Source organism: Babylonia areolata, chromosome 2 (assembly GCF_041734735.1).
Source record: "Babylonia areolata isolate BAREFJ2019XMU chromosome 2, ASM4173473v1, whole genome shotgun sequence".
In the NCBI taxonomy this organism is placed as follows: domain Eukaryota; kingdom Metazoa; phylum Mollusca; class Gastropoda; order Neogastropoda; family Buccinidae; genus Babylonia; species Babylonia areolata.
The window spans coordinates 9435150-9456006 of NC_134877.1; the positions used below are offsets into that span (position 1 = coordinate 9435150).

Genomic DNA, 20857 nt, shown 5'->3' on the forward strand with positions numbered 1-20857 from the left:
AGAAAAACAAAATGTAATAAAAGTAAAACTATGAGAAAAAACAAACTAAAACCAAAACAAAAACTAAGAATAAGAAATTTTATTATCTGCATAAAGCAGAACGGAAGAACATGTGTTCTGTGTCTGAAAGTAATACTTGACTTCATCTCAAGCACTTCTAAACGTGAAATGCTTCAAACTTCTTTTTTTTTTTCTTTTTTTTTTTTTTTAATCATTCACAATCAGTGCACAGTTTGGTTTTTCAGAACTTGTGTGATGTAAAATGTGGCTGTTCTAATCAAATTTTGCAATACAATAGGATCATAGGGACTGACGTGTTTTTCCAATACAACGATTTTTTCATTCCACACTTCGTCTGTCACGTGAACTGATAATACATCATTTCATGATATAACTTCACAAGACAGCATAAGCCAGAATAAAGGAAATTATAAGGGGAGATTTTCTACTTTGAACTTTGCTGTTTGCAATTTTTGATGCAACAAGTATTCAACTAAAATCAGTCTTATCAAACAACATGAGTTGATTTGTTTCGAAATCTTACGCCAGTATCTGAATATTACCGCATCTTGCGGTAATATTCAGATACTGGTGTAAGATTCGAATGATTTCCGCAGTGATTATGTCTAAACTTAATCGGATGAGAGAAAAATGCATAAACAAACCATAACAATGTCAAAATTAACATAAACAGTTTATTTTCAAACAATATATCAACCATTAGGGTGACTGCACATATCAGAGATTTCCGTGTAACATATATGTACATTTCACATGCTGTTGGAAACAACACATTCTCTGAATCTGTGTTCAAACACACACGATTGAAGGGTGTCTGTCAAACCGATTTATGCTTTCCCGCAATAAATCCACATGAATTATATGAAAACAGTTCTAATTTTGTTTGCACATATATATTTATTGGGACATTTACATGCACAGAAGTAACACAGAAAAGTGGAAGTGAAAATTGATATGCGACGTTGACTGCTTTTAAGTAGTTGAATAGACATTTTTACCAGAAAATGAGTATATCCTGTCGAAGATAGAAGAGTTGACCACCTGCTGCAAGTAAAGAACGTGTAGTGTAATCACGAATGTGCTTGCCTTTGAATGAATGAAAAACATGTCAAGAGAAACGGGTTGTTTATGTCTGTCATGCGGGTTTTTTGCGTAATATTTCAAACTTAATATACTAATTTTATTGATGATGAATGTTTTATTACAACAACAAATGAATATAGATCAGGTCTGTACGTACTGGATTTTAATCAGATTTGTACTTATTCACTTATACCACTTCAGTTCAGACACAAAGCTATGTCACAAAATGGCGCCAAAATTTTGTATGTTTTTAATAATTTTCAACACATTTAAGACACAAGGGCAAAACAGAATCTCACAAAATTTCTCTATTCAGTTGCAATCCTGATAACATGTGAAATATTTGAATAATCATTGTAAACACATGTAAACACATCAGACTGAGAGACCCCGATTTCCAACAAAGTTCTGGAGACTGACCAACTTTTATCTTCCAGGCAGTCTTTGCTCTTCATGACTATCTGATGGACTTCATTTTGCCACCTTCATACTCTAGCCAGATGCATTTTCTTTCCCATGGTAAACTGACATGTCTACTGCGCCAGGGTCCATGAGCTACATTTGCAAATACCGGCTCATTTCCAAAGAAAAATATGTATTTCATACTGTTCTTTTCACATCAAGACATGATGCTGGTCAATTTTGCCATCATCTGCCTTCCATACTTTCTGAATTAATTTTCTGAACAGTGCTCCGACAATGTTCATTGAAACAAACCTGGTTAACACATATTTAGATATTTATATACTACTCATTAATAAGCAGAGCATGAAGTATTTGCAAGTTGTGCATTGTGTAAATAAAATGTCAACAAAATTGTACTTATGAACTAAATGATCCTGTGCTGCCTTCGTAAATTCACCTTTGCAGTCAGTATAATACTGTTTTCATTCTTTATGAAATGTCATGACTGGTAAGAAACTGGAAAACATTCATAAAAGTGAATTTGTGTCTTTTATCGATTTAGTATAAAATACATGAAATTGAAAATGTTTGTTTCCTTTTGACCCCAAAGAGTTCTCTTATTTTCTGTACGGTATCTGTCATCTGCCGCAGTGTCCTACTAACGGAGGTATAGGACAGCATCAGCGCGGCAGCAGTCAGTCACATGTACTGTATCACGCTGTACGCTTTCCTCTGGCAACCCCTTATACTGTACTTGCGTAACCCTGGCTTGCTCTTGCCTTGCCACTCTTTGTATGGCACTCTCTCATGGACAGATGTGTGAAAAATAATTATTAAAAATCAAAATCTAATCATGTTCCCACCCACCTACAACGGTCAACTTTATATCCGCGTGATCAGTATGATTTATTCTATTTTATTGTGAAAAGAACGGTTTTGTTGCACACATTTCGACCATTTTTGTATCTGCCCTGGACTACGGGTGACAGCAGACACACTGAACAAAAACAGCTGACTAGAGAGTGGGGGTGAGGGAGGGGGGGAGGAGGGATGGTGGTGCGGTGTCGGCGTGACCTCAAAGACTGGACTTTGGACTGGACGGAGCAGGGAGGAAAATAAGAAGGCGGGTATGGGGGCAAGGGAGGGATGGGGATGATATTATAAATAAAGTTTCAATGGGCATTTATATATCATTTTTTTAACACATGGTAACATGAAAATACATTTTTGGGGACTGGTTACACATACCCCTCCTGAGAAAATGTTTCACAATTTCTCATTTTTGTACCAAGCCATTCCACTAACGGACTGAAACTTTGCTCCCCAAGATAGTTAACTCTTTCCATACGAACGGCGAAAGAGACGACGTTAACAGCGTTTCACCCCAATTACCATCATCAAAATATTGCAAGCGGAAGGCTCTTATACTGAAGAGGTGAATGTTGACAAAGAATACCACAATTCTGACGACGGAAGCTAAAGGTTGGGTCATTCAGACACCCACTGGACATCCGAGGGGTCTGTGTAGCGGAGAAGAGAGAACTGGCCGTACTGAGTGAGTTTAGACTTTTACTGTCTTCCACATGTTGTGTTATTTTTTGTGATTCAAGAAGTGACTGGTCCTTCAAGTCTCTTTTTGTAATTTGATGAACCAAATTTAAAATATCAACTGGCTTCCTAACATGGTTAGACCCACGAGGAATAAACACGGGTGGTGATTCAGTTTGATTTTCAGTTACTGTTCCATCTGCTGATACAGAGAGTTCTCCATCAGAACCTTCAACAGGATCCCTGAATTCACCAAAGTCTTCAACAACTTCAGTGATCTCTTCAGTTTTTTTTAATACTTCACCTCTCAGTATTTTTTCTGGTAATGTCACCTGTGACCATTTTTTAAATACATTTGTTCTGAGGATAATAGGGACTTTCTGAGAACAGACTGTATCATCACATACTAATGTCACTGTTTCTATGGTTTGCTCTTCTCCAGCAACACTGGCAGGCAAAGTACATTTTACTGACACCATTTCTTTGTAAAGCACATTTTGCCCCCCAGCCCCTGTAACTAAAAGTTCTGTTCCAAGTTCCTGGAGTGAAACATGTGGTAAATTTTCTTGAAAAAATGTATCAGAAATAACTGTTACTTGTGAACAACTGTCTAAAAGACACATTGCATTTTTTCCTTCAATTATTTAGTTGCGTTTCAAAACATGGGCCAACTAAGACTTCGAAAATATTGGAATCACTTCATAGTTCAGCTAAAATAATGTCTGGGGTCAGTTTTACAGTTTGTCTTTTTTGGCAGTTCTGTACTTGAATAATATATATGTACAGTCTTTTATTTCAGGTTTAACAATGGTAAGTCCCTTAGGCAGAGAAGTTCTTCTGTTCTGGGAAGAAGTTGAGCTGATGCAGGCACTGGACCTTGAAGTTGAATAGTCTGCCCCAGAGTCAAAGTTATATTGATATCTCAAAGCCGAAAAGATTTAAAGTTTGCTTTAAACTGATGGCAGTTTGCAGCTTTGTTGTTGTTCTGCGGGGCACAGTGGTGGTGCAGCCGACGTCTGCCCCATAGCATCGACTGACTGCCATTTCCCATAGGCTGCCGTCGGTGAAATCTGGGGATCTCCTCCTCTCTGAACATGTGGGGACTGGGTTCCTTTGTGCAGTCTCTCGCAAAGTGGCTTCCTCTCTCCCCACATCTCCAGCAAGGACATCTGGGGGTGGGGGGGTGGGGGTCTGGGGGGGGGGGGTTGTTTGTTTTTTGTTTTGCTTTTGCCTCAGTTGCATGCAGGTCATGGAGCACCAACATTTTCTTTTTTCTTCTTTTTTTTTTTCGTGCTACACATGCCTTCTTCATTAGCCGAATAAAGAAAAAAACAAAGGCTTTTTTTTCCGTTTCTTTTCTTTTCTTTTTCCTGGTCTTTTTCACATAAATTTTCTCATTACTGCACAGTTTCCATTGACTAAGTATTATTCTAAGTATGCATAAAGCTGTATTATGATAAGTGTTCACAGTTGACTATTCTCGTTTCATGAACAATTTCAATGAGTATTTAAGTACACTTATGGAGATGTCTGGATTTTTTGAAATTTATGATTAACCTATCTTTACTTAAACATAACAAGACTGGTGGTGCAAATCATTTTCAATTTGTTATCATGGGGAATGACCCCAATCAGTCAGAATAACAAAATCAGAAGAGGAACAAATAATAATAACAATAATGATAAGTGCCCCTGAAACAGACATCACATAGCTGATAAGAATTTTGTTTCAGTTTGTAGGATAACACATTCACTCAGCATAACAAGTGTACACAAACACATATCTTATAACATGTACTCTTTACAATTTCATTGTATTCCAATGGTTAAGGGTTACTTTATATCACATTCATTACTGATAAAATTAGCATAACCAACTATAAGAGTATTTCCATTATCACTGATGTTTTACAATAAGTTGCAACTACTGAATGTATATTCCATCAGATGTAACAGCAATGTAACATTTATAAAATGACTATTCCCTCAAATTATCACACAAAAAATGATGAGGTCTTCAAATAGCCACGCATAATGGCAATCTCACTCTGAACATCTTGGTCATACATACATATTCAATGGAATCAAACTTACGTCCTTTTCAATGAAGTAATTTAATCAAAATTGCCAAAAAGACTCTACTATGACCCAAGCAAACTATCCAGGGTTTGTTCTATAACTGTATAACAGAATAAATTTTATGTTCAACAGAATAATGTTTCTATCAACAAACACACACACACACACTACTGGAGATTAACAGCTTCCATTCAAGTTAATCCCCATAAAATGATACACTCAGCTGAGTGAGAATTTCTTGTGACCTATCATAATCATTCATAACCAAATGTTTACAATTACTCCTGTAATGACATAATAAGAAATAATACCAATGACAATAAAACAATAACAATAAAACAATCTTGTGATAAATAACAACCAGAATAAAATACAAATAATAATTATCATTCCTGATACACATCACTATCAATATCCTTACACCAACGTGCATATCAAGTTCTGCATCTCAGTTTTTCCATATTATTTTTTATGCATTTCCACAAACTTTAATGATACTTAAAATAACGCCTTGTATCGTTTCAAGTAATGAAACTCTGATACAATAATATACTAAGTTCTGCAACACATTATTTATTAATCAAATATATTGCCCTCCTACTGAAATCATCTTATCTGTTTTATGGCTGTGCTATGGCTCGATGATCAATCATTTCTATTCATGAACTCAGAAACAAAAATTATGAATCACATGGATCACGCCTTGATATCCTTTACTTGTCTGGTGATCGGCGATCTTTGTTCTTATTATTCTGAAGTCTAAAAATATTACTTTCCATAATATCAACAAACTAAATTTTACCTTGATCAGAGACACTGAAATTACCCAGATTAAACAGACAAACAGACAAAGGCCATGTCCTTAAGAACACTTACGGCCTCAGACAGATGCTTCATCTGCTCTAGGTATAGGTTTCCAATAATTGTTTAAAAGTTTCAATGGGCATCTATATATTATTTTTTAACACAAGGTAACAGTCCACAAACGTGAACTAAAATACATGTAAATACATTTTTTCAGACTGGTTACACAACAATGATTAGAAAAATAAGAACAAGAAATAGTGAAACATGGCATATAAATAGAATAAATAGTAAAATATACATACTATAGCAATGCTGTTGAATTCTTATGTAACTTGCCATCCAAACTGGTTAAAAAATAAAGCTGCTGTCAGGATGGCTTCTGCATTCATAAATTTATAGCTGGGGTCACAGAGATTTGCACAACCCTGATAATTATCATTCATGAGAAGTGAATTAAAAATCAGAAATAAATACTTGAAAGTAAATCAACTGCTAATGTCTTTAATGCTTAAGAAATTGGGCTGAAGGCACACAGTGTGATTGTGGAAGTGTGAAGAAAAAAGGAGAGAGAGAGAGAAATTAATCAGAGAGTCAATCAGAGAGCTCAAATAAACAAGAACAAATGTCCCAAGACAGCGCCAAATAAAAACATATCTCCTGTAGTCTGTGGTGATAAATCTTGCCAGGTACTTAATCCATCTCTGAAGGAATTGAAGTAATAAGTTTGGAAATATATATATATACACACACAAAAGGAAAGAAAGATGATGACCTGTCTTAACAGAGTTGTTCATATCTTATTAACAAGTAAGGAGTCATATCAAACTCTCTAAACACCATATTGTGTCTTATGTATTTTTAAATGGATCTTAGAATCATGAATGAATGAGGAATTAATGATATCGATAATTATATAGTGGCTACCCATGGTCAGAGACCAAGCTCTAAGTGCTTTACAAATCCATGGTCATTTGCACAACAGGCCGCCAACCTGGGTAGAGCCGACTGACAGCTGCCATCATTCATTTCCTGTGTCATTCAATCAGATCTCAGGCACACACACATATAACACTCAGACAGACATGTAACATTTTACGTGTATGACCGTCATCTTTGTGTGTGTGTGTGTGTGTGTGTGTGTGTTTGGGGTTGTGTGTGTGTGTGTGTGGGTGTGTGTGTGTGTGTGTGTGAGAGAGAGAGAAAGAGAGAGAGAGAGAACAAGAACAAGAACAAAAACTTTAATCTCCAGGCCTCTGGCCCCTAGAAAGAGGTCAAAAGTACACAATATGGTGATCAATCAGCGACAACAATTCTTCAATCACCGATGTGTGTGACGGGACATTAAACAAAAAAAACAAACAACAGTGACAACAAAATGTAAAATACATACTAACTTAAACCTGTAGAACAAAAGTGCTTCCTGTGCATAGTAAATCAGTTCTAACTTTCATCATTGTTGCCACTGAATTCCTGTCATATTTTCAGGGCATTAAATATATAAACGCAGAGTTTATGAATACTGTAAACAGAACCATTCTTCAGCAAGTGAACATACAATTGACCTTCAGACTTCAGATGTTTTTGCCACAGGTTATTGTAGAGGACACAATTGTTTATAAAACTGTTTTCATCTTCGACCACATTACAACGTTTACATGTGTAATTTGAATTACATTTGAATGTTCTCCTAAAAAAGGATCCATTTATTGGGAGCAAAACAAGCCATAATTTTACCAAACAGTCCCTAAAACACTTTTTATCCACAAAGTCAAAATATTACTCACACTAAAAACCAGTTTTAAACAGTCTGTAGTTATGATATATATATCTTTAGACATTACTGACTCGTCCCACTCTGCATAAATATATCTTTCATTCTTTGCTTAAATAATGACAAAAAAGTTTGCTCACAATCAACACCTTGTTGCAACCAGACATATCCAAACCCAAGTCTAAATAAAGTTGTTGTTTTTTTACTAAAGACACCCAGCATTTTTTTCCCCTTTCGTCCAGGTTAAACAACATCAAATATGCCTGTCTGGGTAATCGGTGCACATTCATATTGAGCAACCTTAACCAGTACTTGATACACTTTATAGCACTATTTATATACAGTGGATAACGTCCTAGTTCGCTGTATACAAACTTGTTTGGTACTCTAAGTGGTATGTTCAAAAAATGTTTACATGCAAAGGAATGAACCTTCTCAATATTATCAAGTCTGTTAAGACCCCACATATCAGAAGCGTACAAAACAATGGGTTGTACCTGAGCATCAAATATTTTGAAAAAATATCCTTTGGAAATATCATTCAGCTTCATTATATATTTTATACAGTCAATGCATGCATGTTTGCCTTTTACTGCTAAAATCCCTACTCCTTTGTTTATACTCATTTTTGTTGTAAAAACAAACCCTAGATAATTATATTCATTCACTACTTCCAGAGAATTTCCATCGAGATTCCACTTTTCATATCTTCCCCAAAAGCCACCTTTTCGAAAAACCATCACTTTAGTCTTGTCAGTATTTACATTCAAGAGTGTTTTACATGCATTATTCAGAATATTAATTTGATTTTGCAGACCAATCGCAGTGTTAGATAGCAATACTATATCATCCGCGAACAGAAGAATGTACAACTCTAATAAATCAGGCAAAAACTGAATTCCATGAATACCACTGATTTCAAATGCTGATGCAATTTGGTTAACAAACAACGAAAACAAGGGCTAAACATACATCCGTGCCTTAGGCCAAAGGGACAATAAAAAAACTCAGTTAACTTATCTTCAATACATATGCAAGACGTAACACATTTATACACAGCAATGATAGCATTCATAAATTTTCCTTTTATACCTTTCTGAATCAAAATATCAAACAAAGACTGATGTTGCACAGAGTTGCTTTTCTCAGATCAACAAAACAGGCATAAAGTTTACCTCCCTTCTTTGATAAAGACTTCTCAATAACCGCGTTCAGAGTAAAAATATGATCTGAGAGAGAGGGAGAGAGAGAGAGAGAGAGAGAGAGAGAGAGAATGACAGATACTGAGACAGACGAAAGAGTTGATTTACCTGGTTTGGAAGTGGTGAAACTTTCCATTTTTCATGATTACGGCTTAACACGTCTGTGGTTCCTGACAAAAAAAGGATGGACAAACAATATCAACATTATTTCTTTTTAGTTTTGTAACTATTGTTATAAGATTGATATTGATTCTGTAAATTAATATATTTTAAATTTTGCATTTGTGACAGAAGAGACAAGCCTTCAAGTCTCAAATGTGACACTTTTCCCGCCATGAAGCCAGTAACTATTTCATGTGTATGCATAAAGTTGTGTCTGTATGTTCATAAATTCATAACACTTTTCTTTTCAAGCTAAAGTCTGCTATAAATCAACACCATTTTGAACTTTGCTCTCTGTGATTGCAGAATCACAGTTGATAAATAAAGAAAGAAAATATCAGGGAGAATACAAAATTCTCCATTTTTACAAAAATAAACAGAACTCTTTACAAGTTCATTTGGCAAAGAAAACACACAAATAGAAAAGCATATGAAAAAATAAAAAGGAAGGTAATGGAAGGAAATTATGACACAAGGGGATTAAAAATGATAAATATGGTCAGCTTACAAAAGTGTTTTTATCTGCAATGGGTGGAAAACTTTTCAGACAAAAACTGGAGTTACATCCCAAAATGGCAGTTTAAACAATTTGGAAAATGGCCAAAAGTTCTCGACGTAAATTGCAGACCTAATCAATTAAAAGACAATATTACAAACAAATTCTGGAGAAAATTTCTCCATACATATTTAGAAACCAAACCAATAGAATCAGCAGAAAACGTACATTTTCACAATTTTCAAAATCAAATTTTGTGGAATAATAGACTCATACAACTTAAGAAAAAAAGTATTATTCTTTCCTAATTGGTCTAAGATTGCAATAGACAGAATTATGGATATGATTAAAACAGAAGATAAAAGACCATATACACTGGAGGAAATCCAAAGGAAAGTACTTCAAAACAATGCTGTCACTTATTTTGAATATCATGCTTTGATGAATGCTATTCCAGCAGAATGGAAAGAATGGATCAGACAGGCAGACACACAAATTCACACTTTGACAAATGAAAGACATTTTGCAAACAACTTTAATGATAAGCCAAAAGTAATACCAAATATTTAGATAATCAAACAAATGACAGAGATAAAGAAATCCGTGTGCATGTGGATTCTGGAAAAGAAAATTTGGCATTGAATTAAATAAAGATATCTGGCTAATCCCCTCATTTTGCAACAAAAGAAGTAAGACTGTGTGAACTGCAACGGAAAATCCTCCATAACATATACCCAACAAATATTATGCTACATAAAATGAATGTGACTGATGACAATAAATGCACGACTTGCAATGATGTGGTAGATTTTATTGAACACTTCTTTTTTGAATGCCCAAATGCCAATAATTTTTGGAAAGCAGTTGAGCGTTATATAAGCAGTAACACTGGGAAAAAAGTGCAATTGACAGTAATCGAAGTCTTGTTTGGTTTTCAAAACAAAGAAAATAAAAACTACACGGTAAATACTATAAACAGAATAATACTTATTGGAAAGATGTGTATAAGTATTGCCAAGAAAACTAAAACAACATCTCCAATCTTAGTAAATTTTTAATAGCAAGTCTCATGTCGAAAAATACAGTTCATATAGGTACAGAATAAACATTATGCTTGACAACATTGACAATGCTCTGCATATACATGGCACATATCTAAATGTATATGAAAACTGCAATGACATTGTTGACTAAGGTAGTAACAGCAATAATTATGCATCTAATTAATATCATTATCATTCCTCTTCAGATCCTCCTCTGAGTACCTATTACTATTATTATTATTATTATCATTATTGCTATTTTGATTATTATTGTTGTTGTTGTCGTCATCATTATCTTTTGAGAAACCCAGACATACGTATGCACTTGCAGAATATTAAAGCACGCAACAAATGTCCATCATTAGAAAACCCACACACAAAAGAAGCATGAATGGGACTAGTCCTATCTCCTTTTTCTTTATCACACAATGTGTTCTTTTCTATTTGAATATTTCGCTTTGCTACCATCAGTATTACTATCATTAGTATGATTAGTATGATTATTATTATTTTATTCATGTTTGTTTGTTTTTTTTGTTGCTGTTGTTGTTCGTTTTTTGTTGTTTTTTTCCTGGTCAATGAAGAAAGCCACGTGCAGAGCACAAAGAAAAAAGTACTTTAAAGAAAAAGAAAAAAAGGGACCCCCCTGCACCCCCCCCCCCACCCCCCCAAAAAAAAACCAAAACAAAAACGGTCATGATAATAACAAATAACTACATAAGAATAGGGGAGAGAACACAAGTTTTCTTTACCTGCAGAAATTAGTCTAAAGACCAATGTGTATTCGAAAGTCTTTTTGCTTTAATATATCCACACGATGTACGTCTTGAAGCAAGGCGTGTCGCAAGCAAAATGACGACAATTTTATGTGAGTTCACACATGTTTCTTTGTGAAGATCAAGGTATTTGTGTCAGGGTTGTGTCTCATCAGGGCCATAACTCTCCATTTTCACGTGCTCACGTTGAGCTGTGCAAGTTGTCAGATGATGTGTCCACCTCCATGTCTTCCTCATTTCGCAGATTATGATTTTTATGGCCTACATTTTTTGGGGTTTTTTGTTGTTTTTGTTTTGTTTTTGTTAAACCTTATATTGCCTTGCTTGTTCAGAATCTATAAATACGACTCACTTTGTTGGAAAAAAAAAAAGAGATGCATAGTTTAAAAAAAATGAATAGAGGCTATAAAAAATCATCAGTAATACATTGATATAGCATTTCTTTAAAGAGAATGTGAAGACATCCGTCACATAATTTATCCGTATTGTCTATTTACTTATTTATTTATGTATTTATTAAGATGTTTTACTATAGCTCATATTCTTGAAGCTCTATGCATTTTACAATATCATGTCATTGCCAACATTGTCTGTTGCATGTTTCCATGACACTTTTCATTTCTCTTTTCCTGTCCATTTGCAGGTAACCCTGTATAACGACCACAGCAGAAAGATGTTGATGAATGAATGTAAGACTTGTGGAATGGATGGGTGAATGATGGGAAATTAAAAAATTGTTAAAAAAAAATAATTAAAAAATAAAAAATCAGGGAGAATATCTACCCAACCAGTATCATCTAATGGGTAACGCAGTTACCCAGACCAGTGAGTGTACTCCATTCAATTGCGCAGAACTAATAGTAGCTAAGTTTAGCAAGCACTAATGTCACAACTTTCTTATAAACTTATATTTAGAACTGCTTCTCAGTTGATCTCTTCATCATATTTCTGCATTCTTCATCCCTCAGCTTTCCTTGTCAAGCTGTCTCTGGTATGTTTATATACCTTTCATTTGATATGCATATATATAGAATTGTGTGAAGACAAAATAGCATTCGTTCAAGACTGGAGTCAATGAATATTAAACTACAAACAAGCAGTCAGTTCAGCAATTTTCTCTCCAACAAAAGGCACTTGTCTTCAACCCAGTGCTGCTTAGCACCTCCCATCTGTATTTGTCCTAATATAAGTTACTAATGTAATGATGAAATACAAGTAAAATACTGATACAGCGCAACCTGATATTATTGTCAGACTGTTTATCCAGATTCATGCATACACAGCCTGGGCCAGTTCCATCCACTCCAGTGCACAAATAAGCATCAAAATGAAACTGTCAGTGTCCTGTGATCATGAAGTTCAACAATACCCATTCTAATTCAACCAGTGCGGAGTATCACATGCTGAACCATTCTTCTTGGATATCCAAGTTAATGAAGATATTGGTAGTGAGACATGGATGCATGGACACATGGATACATCCTAAGGCCTGTCACCCACGGGGTGTCAGTGACGGCCGCGCATCATTTTTTGATGTCTCACAACATTGTCGCGCCGATGCCTGAAACCCGTAGCGAGGCGTGTCGCTCACACACGCACGACAAACCTCCCCAGGCATCATGCATCACACTCCATATTTGGAAAGTCACGTGCTGTCAGTGTCACCCTGACGATAATTTATTGTTGATACTGAAGAGGAAATTATGGTTGACTGTTGCCATGAAAATACCCCCCACTTTTTCCAAGGATTTTTAATGATGTTGTTATTGTTATTTTTTGTTTTGTTTTTTTACATTTGAAATGGGGCAACAGCAAGTTATAACATAGTTTTGTTGTTTTATATACTGTTTGTTTCTTTATTTTCTTTTCATGTTTTTTCAAATATATCACGTTTCCTTGAATTTATTCATCACACACCTTATCCAGTTTATTTGTTTAGTAGTTATTATTCAGTCACTTTTCCATGCATGATATTGATATTCATTGCACATCAACCATTTGATCAATCATTCAATCACTCACCAGTCACTATATTAATTGTTACATCAATCAAATGATCTCTCATCTGTTAACTGTCTCAAACAATGTAATGAAATAAAATCTGTGTTGTTTAGCATGTCATTTTGTCTATTCATCTATGCAATTAGATAAACTGTATACATTTATCATAGTTCATACTTATATATTCATTTATATGTATTCACTGATTTCAATTTATTCACTTCATGTATAAGTCATCAACATTTTATTTATAAACATGAACTGCATTTATTCATTATTTCATTTTATTTGTTTACTACTAAATTGTTGACCTGTTTTAATTTTATCATTATTTTGCTTCTTTGCCATCCAGTTTTCACTGACCCTTTCCTTCAGTGAATATATTCTGCATTGCATTTGTTTATCTAATATTGTACTATTCCTTATACAGGTCGATCTGTCCAACTGTCTGTCTGTCCTTAATAATTTGTTTAATGATTTATGTGTTTACTTCTTAATTTACTTGTACTTAATCATTCATTCCAAATATTTGACATGACTAGATGAACTATAACAATTTTTACTCATTTATTTATTTTAAGATTCTTTTTCTATTACACTGGAAGTAGCAAAAACACTACATGGTATGCAACAGACACTTGGCTAAAGTATTTTCCTGTCTTGGTGACCAGACACAGCTTTAAAACTTTAAAAATATAAAACTAGAATGAACATAAAAGAGAAATTGAATCGACCATGTCAACCAGGTGTAACTAAACTTGTACATCTATCTAGATCCAGAGAAAACGGCTAAATGTTGCAGTGTGATTGCAGCGATAGCCACGTCTCCTATACCACGGACTTAAAAAGGATTTTTAATTGCCCTTAAAGATTTATTTGAATGCCCAAGATACACCAGAATAATATGATTCAAACAGCGTTCTCACTGCGAATACCGCAATCAATTTATCGCCCTTTAAAAAAGCATGTTTAAATATTATATTTTTGAAGGTCAGTTAACTCACTCAGTACGGCCAGTCCTCTCTTCTCCTCTACACAGACCCCTCGGATGTCCAGTGGGTGTCTGAATGACCCAACCTTTAGCTTCCGTCGTCAGAATTGTGGTATTCTTTGTCAACATTCACCTCTTCAGTATAAGAGCCTTCCGCTTGCAATATTTTGATGATGGTAATTGGGGTGAAACGTTGTTAACGTCGTCTCTTTCGCCGTTCGTATGGAAAGAGTTAAGGAGCCACGATAGTGTAATGGGTAAGACAGTTTCTTCTCACCTGAACACGCGGAGTTCGAATCTGCCATTAGGACTTTTTTTTTTCTTTTTCTTTTAACCCGAAGCTTTATAATAACAAATACAGAACACATTTTAACAATTCGATTTTTTTTTTAAGTGTATCACAACGGAGTCTTGAATGCCTTGCCTCTCTAGTTTCTTTTTCTTTTAACCTGAAGCTTTATAATAACAAATACAGAACACATTCTAACGATTAGATTTTTTTTTTTTTAAGTGTATCACAAGTGAGTCTTGAAGGCCTTGCCTCTCTTGTTTCCTATTTTTTCCTGCATGCAGTTTTATTTGTTTTTCCTATCGAAGTGGATTTTTCTACATAATTTTGCCCTTTAGTTAAAGAACCTGAAAAATACTGCTGTGATACATGTACCAGTAAAACAAATGAACTCTGGAGATTTCTGGTATGACACTTTCCAAGCTTACAAAATGTTTCCAGGAAAAGTCCTTATTGATAATTCTGATGACCTCTTAGCTCAAAATATTTTCTATAATGAATTTATCAAAATTGATAGAAAAGTAATATACTATAAGGAATGAATGAACAACAGTGTATATCGCATTGCAAATCTACTCAGTGAAACAGGAGCATTCATTTCCTATGAAGATGTCAAGAGTATCAAAACAATCTTTTTGGAATTCTCAGGTTGTGTACAAGCAGTCAAAAAGTCCATTGGTACAAGCAGTCAAAAAGTCCATTGGTAGAAAAAGCATTGATCTGAATAGTAATGAGTCAAATAAAACACAAAAAGCTCATAATACAATCCAGAGTGAAGGAAATGACTCAAAACTTTTATTTTGACACTCTTAGTGCAGATAACAAACAACCAAATTGCTGTGAAAAGTGGAACAATGAAATGGTTAAGAAGTGGAAAAACATATTTTAGACTATAAAAAGTATAAAAGAAACTAAACTGAAACAGTTTCAAAGAAGAACAGTTCAAAGTATAGTGGCAACAAATACAAAGTGTACCACTGAAAACAACAAATGTACATTTTGTAAAACCGAAAAGGAAACAATCAGCCACTTGTTCGTCACATACAGTATAAAATCTGCCTTCTGGAAAGATGTAGAACATTTCTTAAATTACAATTGTACCAACACTGGTATTGTCAAAAGAATTTATATTATTTTGTACCAACTATAATTCAAACAGAGATGAAATTTTCATCTACATAATAATCTCTGCAAAGTTCTTCCTGTACAAATGCAAAACTGAAAAACTTATCCCCCATTTTCTGTTTTTAGAAAACATCTTAAAATGAGATCCCAAACCGAAGAATACATTCCAAAACCAAACATGCTCTACAGATATCTTACCTTTAAGTGGCACCATTACAAAATACTTATTGAATCTATTTCATCAACAACAAAAAATTGTGAAGAATATATGCACATTTCTGTATTTAACTTTTTCTCATATGGCTGTGCAATTCCACCAAATACAGCAAAATGCTTGGCTTAGATCAGAAACATGTTCAGTTAGGTATTGATAACCTCTTGTATGTGTTTGAGTATGTGTATCTTTAGACATGACGTAGGTGTTGTTTTTCATTGTCGGTTTGTTTTTTGTTTGTTTGTTTTTTGTGTGTTTGTTTTTTTCTGATTTTGAATATGTACATGCTCATCATTTATGTCAAAGTTATGTATCGATGATGCAGTCTATCAGTATGTTCTTCTTATCTCCTATGTTATATAGTTGTAAAAACTGAAAGTGTGGTGGTTCGATTCTGATAGAAGAGAGAGGGGAAAAGACAGGGGGATATAGGATCAACTAATCATGCACTCACTCACTCTCTCCTCACATCAATAGCAGGGCCACATGGAGTGGTTTTTATAGAGTGTTTACTTTACAATACAGCACACAGTAAAAAGATCATCCTACACCTAAAGCAGCACCTATAAGCAGCACGGTAAAATTCACCCTAAACCTAAAGCAGCACACCTGGAACACAAATACACAACCAAAACCCAGGTCAGATAAAATCTCAAATATCTGGACATCACTGACATAAAAGGCCTATACCATCTCAGCACCTTTCATCGCATGTCCACCAGTATGCACTACTCTCACACAAAGATCTATGTGAGGTACAAGCTTCATCAAGCTTACCTGCCACCAGCAGTGACATACCAATTACCATACTGTGTACAAAACATATCACTGACCAATACAACCCTGTGTTCCAACCCATGTTACCAATCATTCAGCTGAACTGTGTGTTACCATGACCAAACAAATCTCCTCTTTGCCTTCACAAAGTGTCCCACTGACACAAGCACATGTGTGGAAATCATTACTTCCAACATACCTCTGGTAAACAGCAATATGCAACCATATAGCGCTGACCCTCAGTGCTCTCATTGTTAACCAACTCATTAATCTCATTAAAATGTGCTTTCCCACTTTGTCTGAACAAAGTAAACCACTGACACAAAGCACAACTCCTACACATGTTACCACAACTACCAATAACCCAAACATGTGTTCCACAACACTTGCTGCTACCCCCATGTGCATACACACACACATGAAAAACCCTCAACACACACTGACAGTGTGTTAGCCCATAGATCTGTTCAGTTCACACTGAACCAACACCACCTACTATATACAAAACAAGTAAGTAATACATCAAAAATACAGACCAAGATATCTGTAACCAAATAGAAAGGGGGGGGGGGGGACTCAAAAGATTTAGGCCAGTACTTCTCTCAGTGGGTAGCTTTCACACATTAACCCCTTTTCTTTCCACAAGCCACAAGATCAACTTAAACTAGCTGTCCACTGACATAAAACATAGTTTCCCAACACAACTAAGTTATCAACATAACATAAAACCATTACAAGTCATGTACTCACAGCCCAACAAGGATTTCCTTGTTCCTCACATCACTGATCAGTCAGTCACCCTGTGTCAGTCAGTTCTTCTGGGAGACAGCTAAGAACTGGCTGTGCTGACTGGTTTTATCCCTTCCCACAACATACTGTGTATACTAATCCAAGCTACAACACTCACTCCCCTAACTAGTTGAACTAAAACAACCAATCTTTGCTTGTCCTAGTGACGCTATGTGAATGACTGACAGATTCCCTGCTTGATCCCAGTTCAACAGATTGATCTGATTCGCTACAATTCAACCCACTTGTCTATACACATTCTATGATGACAAGTTTACCCGTTTACGTCACAAAGAGATTGGGGAGACAGGACAATACAGCTCTTGGCCTGTTAGCCGGCTTGATCAAAGTTTGCATTAGCATAAATTCTCCCTCGCTTATGTTCCGAAGTCCCGCCACCTATGTCAGCTGCGTTCATGGAAGGGGAGATGGGGAACGACTTGAAAGACAGGCCGGCCACACGGGATGGGTGACGCGGACCAAAGGCGCCGACTAGGGAGTAGGGGTGAGGAGGGAGGGTGGCGCGGGTGTCGGCGCAACCTCAAAGACTGGGCTTTGGACGAGCGGGAAGGGAGATAAGAAGGGAGGGGGGGGGGGGAAGGGGACAGAGTGTGGGTGGTGGGGGGTGACACTGCTGGCACACTATAACACCCACCCACCCCCGGCTTTTGAATGCAATGTCCTCATTGCTGCTGACCACATGCTGACGACTGCCGTCATCAATTAATGCTAATGGGGAGATTAGTTCTCTAACCCAAAAATTAGCAGAAACATAAACATGTGAAAATGAAGACATTACAGGACAAAAGAAACCACCAAAAACACATTTCAAAATGATAAAGCTGTACATAACACCATAACCCAAAAAAGCATACATAAAAAAATCAAACAGGGAGCTGCACAACGCAAAATCAACACCGAGTTCCAGCTGACACAATCAACGACCACAAGCCCTGGAACAGAGGAAAACGACACACAACAACATAGCATGACTCACACAATTTTCCTCATCCACAAATTACCCTTAGCAGGCTTCAGCAACAACTCCAGCCAGTGCCAGATGGCTTGCACGACTCCTGTCCCTAGCTCTAACCCTACAGCTTGACCCTGACAGTTTCCCTGCTTGATCCCAGTTCAACAGATTGATCTGATTCGCTACAATTCAACCCACTTGTCTATACACATTCTATGATGACAAGTTTACCCGTTTACGTCACAAAGAGATTGGGGAGACAGGACAATACAGCTCTTGGCCTGTTAGCCGGCTTGATCAAAGTTTGCATTAGCATAAATTCTCCCTCGCTTATGTTCCGAAGTCCCGCCACCTATGTCAGCTGCGTTCATGGAAGGGGAGATGGGGAACGACTTGAAAGACAGGCCGGCCACACGGGATGGGTGACGCGGACCAAAGGCGCCGACTAGGGAGTAGGGGTGAGGAGGGAGGGTGGCGCGGGTGTCGGCGCAACCTCAAAGACTGGGCTTTGGACGAGCGGGAAGGGAGATAAGAAGGGAGGGGGGGGGGGGGGAAGGGGACAGAGTGTGGGTGGTGGGGGGTGACACTGCTGGCACACTATAACATTATTAATATGTTTGAATACATATGTAAGTGTAGGACACATCATTTTTGTTCTTCACTCCATAACTTCTTTCAAATGTTTAAAATACACAACAGGAAAAAATACAAAATAGGCAGTATCAGTATCAGTATCAGTATCTCAAGGAGGCGTCACTGCATTCGGACAAATCCATATACACTACACCACATCTGCCAAGCAGATGCCTGACCAGCAGCGTAACCCAACGCATTTAGTCAGGCCTTGAGAAAAAAATAATTAATCAATTAATTAATTAAAAAATAAATAAATAAATAACATAAAACAAAAAATAAAATAAATAACAATAAAATAAATAAAATAAAATAAAATAAATAAAGTAAAAATAACTTTTTTTTTAAAGTAAATAAATAAATAAATTAAATAAAATAAAATAGGCAAAGAAGGGAAAATGAATCTGAATGATAGGTCTCTTTTTATTTTATTTCATTTTATTTTCATTTATTGATATATGCTGTTTTGGTTTCTTTCAATCGTACTTGTGTATGTAATACTATACTGTAACGGTTTTGGTGTGAACAATGGAAAAAACTGTACTGTGAAATTTTCAATTAAAATACTTTAAAAAATTTTTTTATCCAAATTCCATGTCCAATCCATATTAGTTAGACCTTCGTCTCAAGTGCCTCAATATCAGAGGTCTGAGATCATTGCAGGATTTGATGGAAGTGGAAACAGAAAGAAAAAACAACAATGGACTTAACAAATTGCAGAATGGACAAGGAATTATCAATTTGGACCAAGGTTTTGACGCAAGAGCAACAGAGCTGGAGAAAGCTGATCAACAGTTCTTCAGTGTAGTGCCCCAGTGACTCTTCACAGCTTAGTATGAAGAAGAATTATAACTAATAAAGATGAAGATGGTAATGACAATGCTTAATAGAGTTTCATTTTCGTTTGAAACTATGTCAATGTGAAGCCAAGGATGATATTGACAATGTTTAATACAGATTCATTTTCATTTCAAACTATATGACAGTATGTACTTTGCACTTCTTTTCATGATAACCAAACTTAAGAGAAACATGTGCCTTCAGTGCTGATAGGACAATTTGTGGAAACACTCTGTGCACTATAAACTGGATGACTCTTATCTGTATCACCTTAGTCTTTATATATAATCCTACATCACACACTATTGTGGGTATAGTTGACAAGCAGCCCACAAATTAAATGTAAATGCAAATTTCGATATCAACATAAGCATAATGCCGCAGAAAAAGTCAACTGCAATAGCAGATCAATCAATTAACTACTATAGAATTATCATAAACACTTCAATAACTGATTTTTTCCTGAAAAGTCCTAGATTTACAATAAAATAGCAGTCTCAGTTCATATATCCAAACAATGATTTGTTAAGGTTTGTGCCTTATTCAAACTTTTCAGTTGTATGTTTGGGAAAAAAACAGATAAAATGTTATCAATACATCATGATTTCAAAATTTACTTTTACAGAATATCAATTTTTACAAAATAACATTAATAACACCATTGTGGATTCTATAGTATAAGTAGAATGCAAATGAAAAAGACTGAATGCAGCAAGTCAAGGGATGACAGGCGCAATAGCCAAGTGGTTAAAGCGTTGGACTTTCAATCTGAGGGTTCCAGGTTTGAATCTCGATAACAGCACCTAGCTGGTAAAGGGTGGAGATTTTTCCA

General features: G+C 35.8%; 1 protein-coding gene across 2 annotated transcripts in view; it reads right to left on the bottom strand.

Annotated features, from left to right (window-relative positions):
• Positions 1–20857, bottom strand: part of LOC143297329 (uncharacterized) — a 107053-nt gene that overhangs the window by 80795 nt on the left and 5401 nt on the right. For both annotated transcript variants that reach the window (XM_076609627.1, XM_076609618.1), the window contains exon 3: positions 9025–9086. In XM_076609627.1, coding sequence (XP_076465742.1) covers positions 9025–9086 — 62 coding nt within the window. The remainder of the gene's footprint in view (positions 1–9024; positions 9087–20857) is intronic.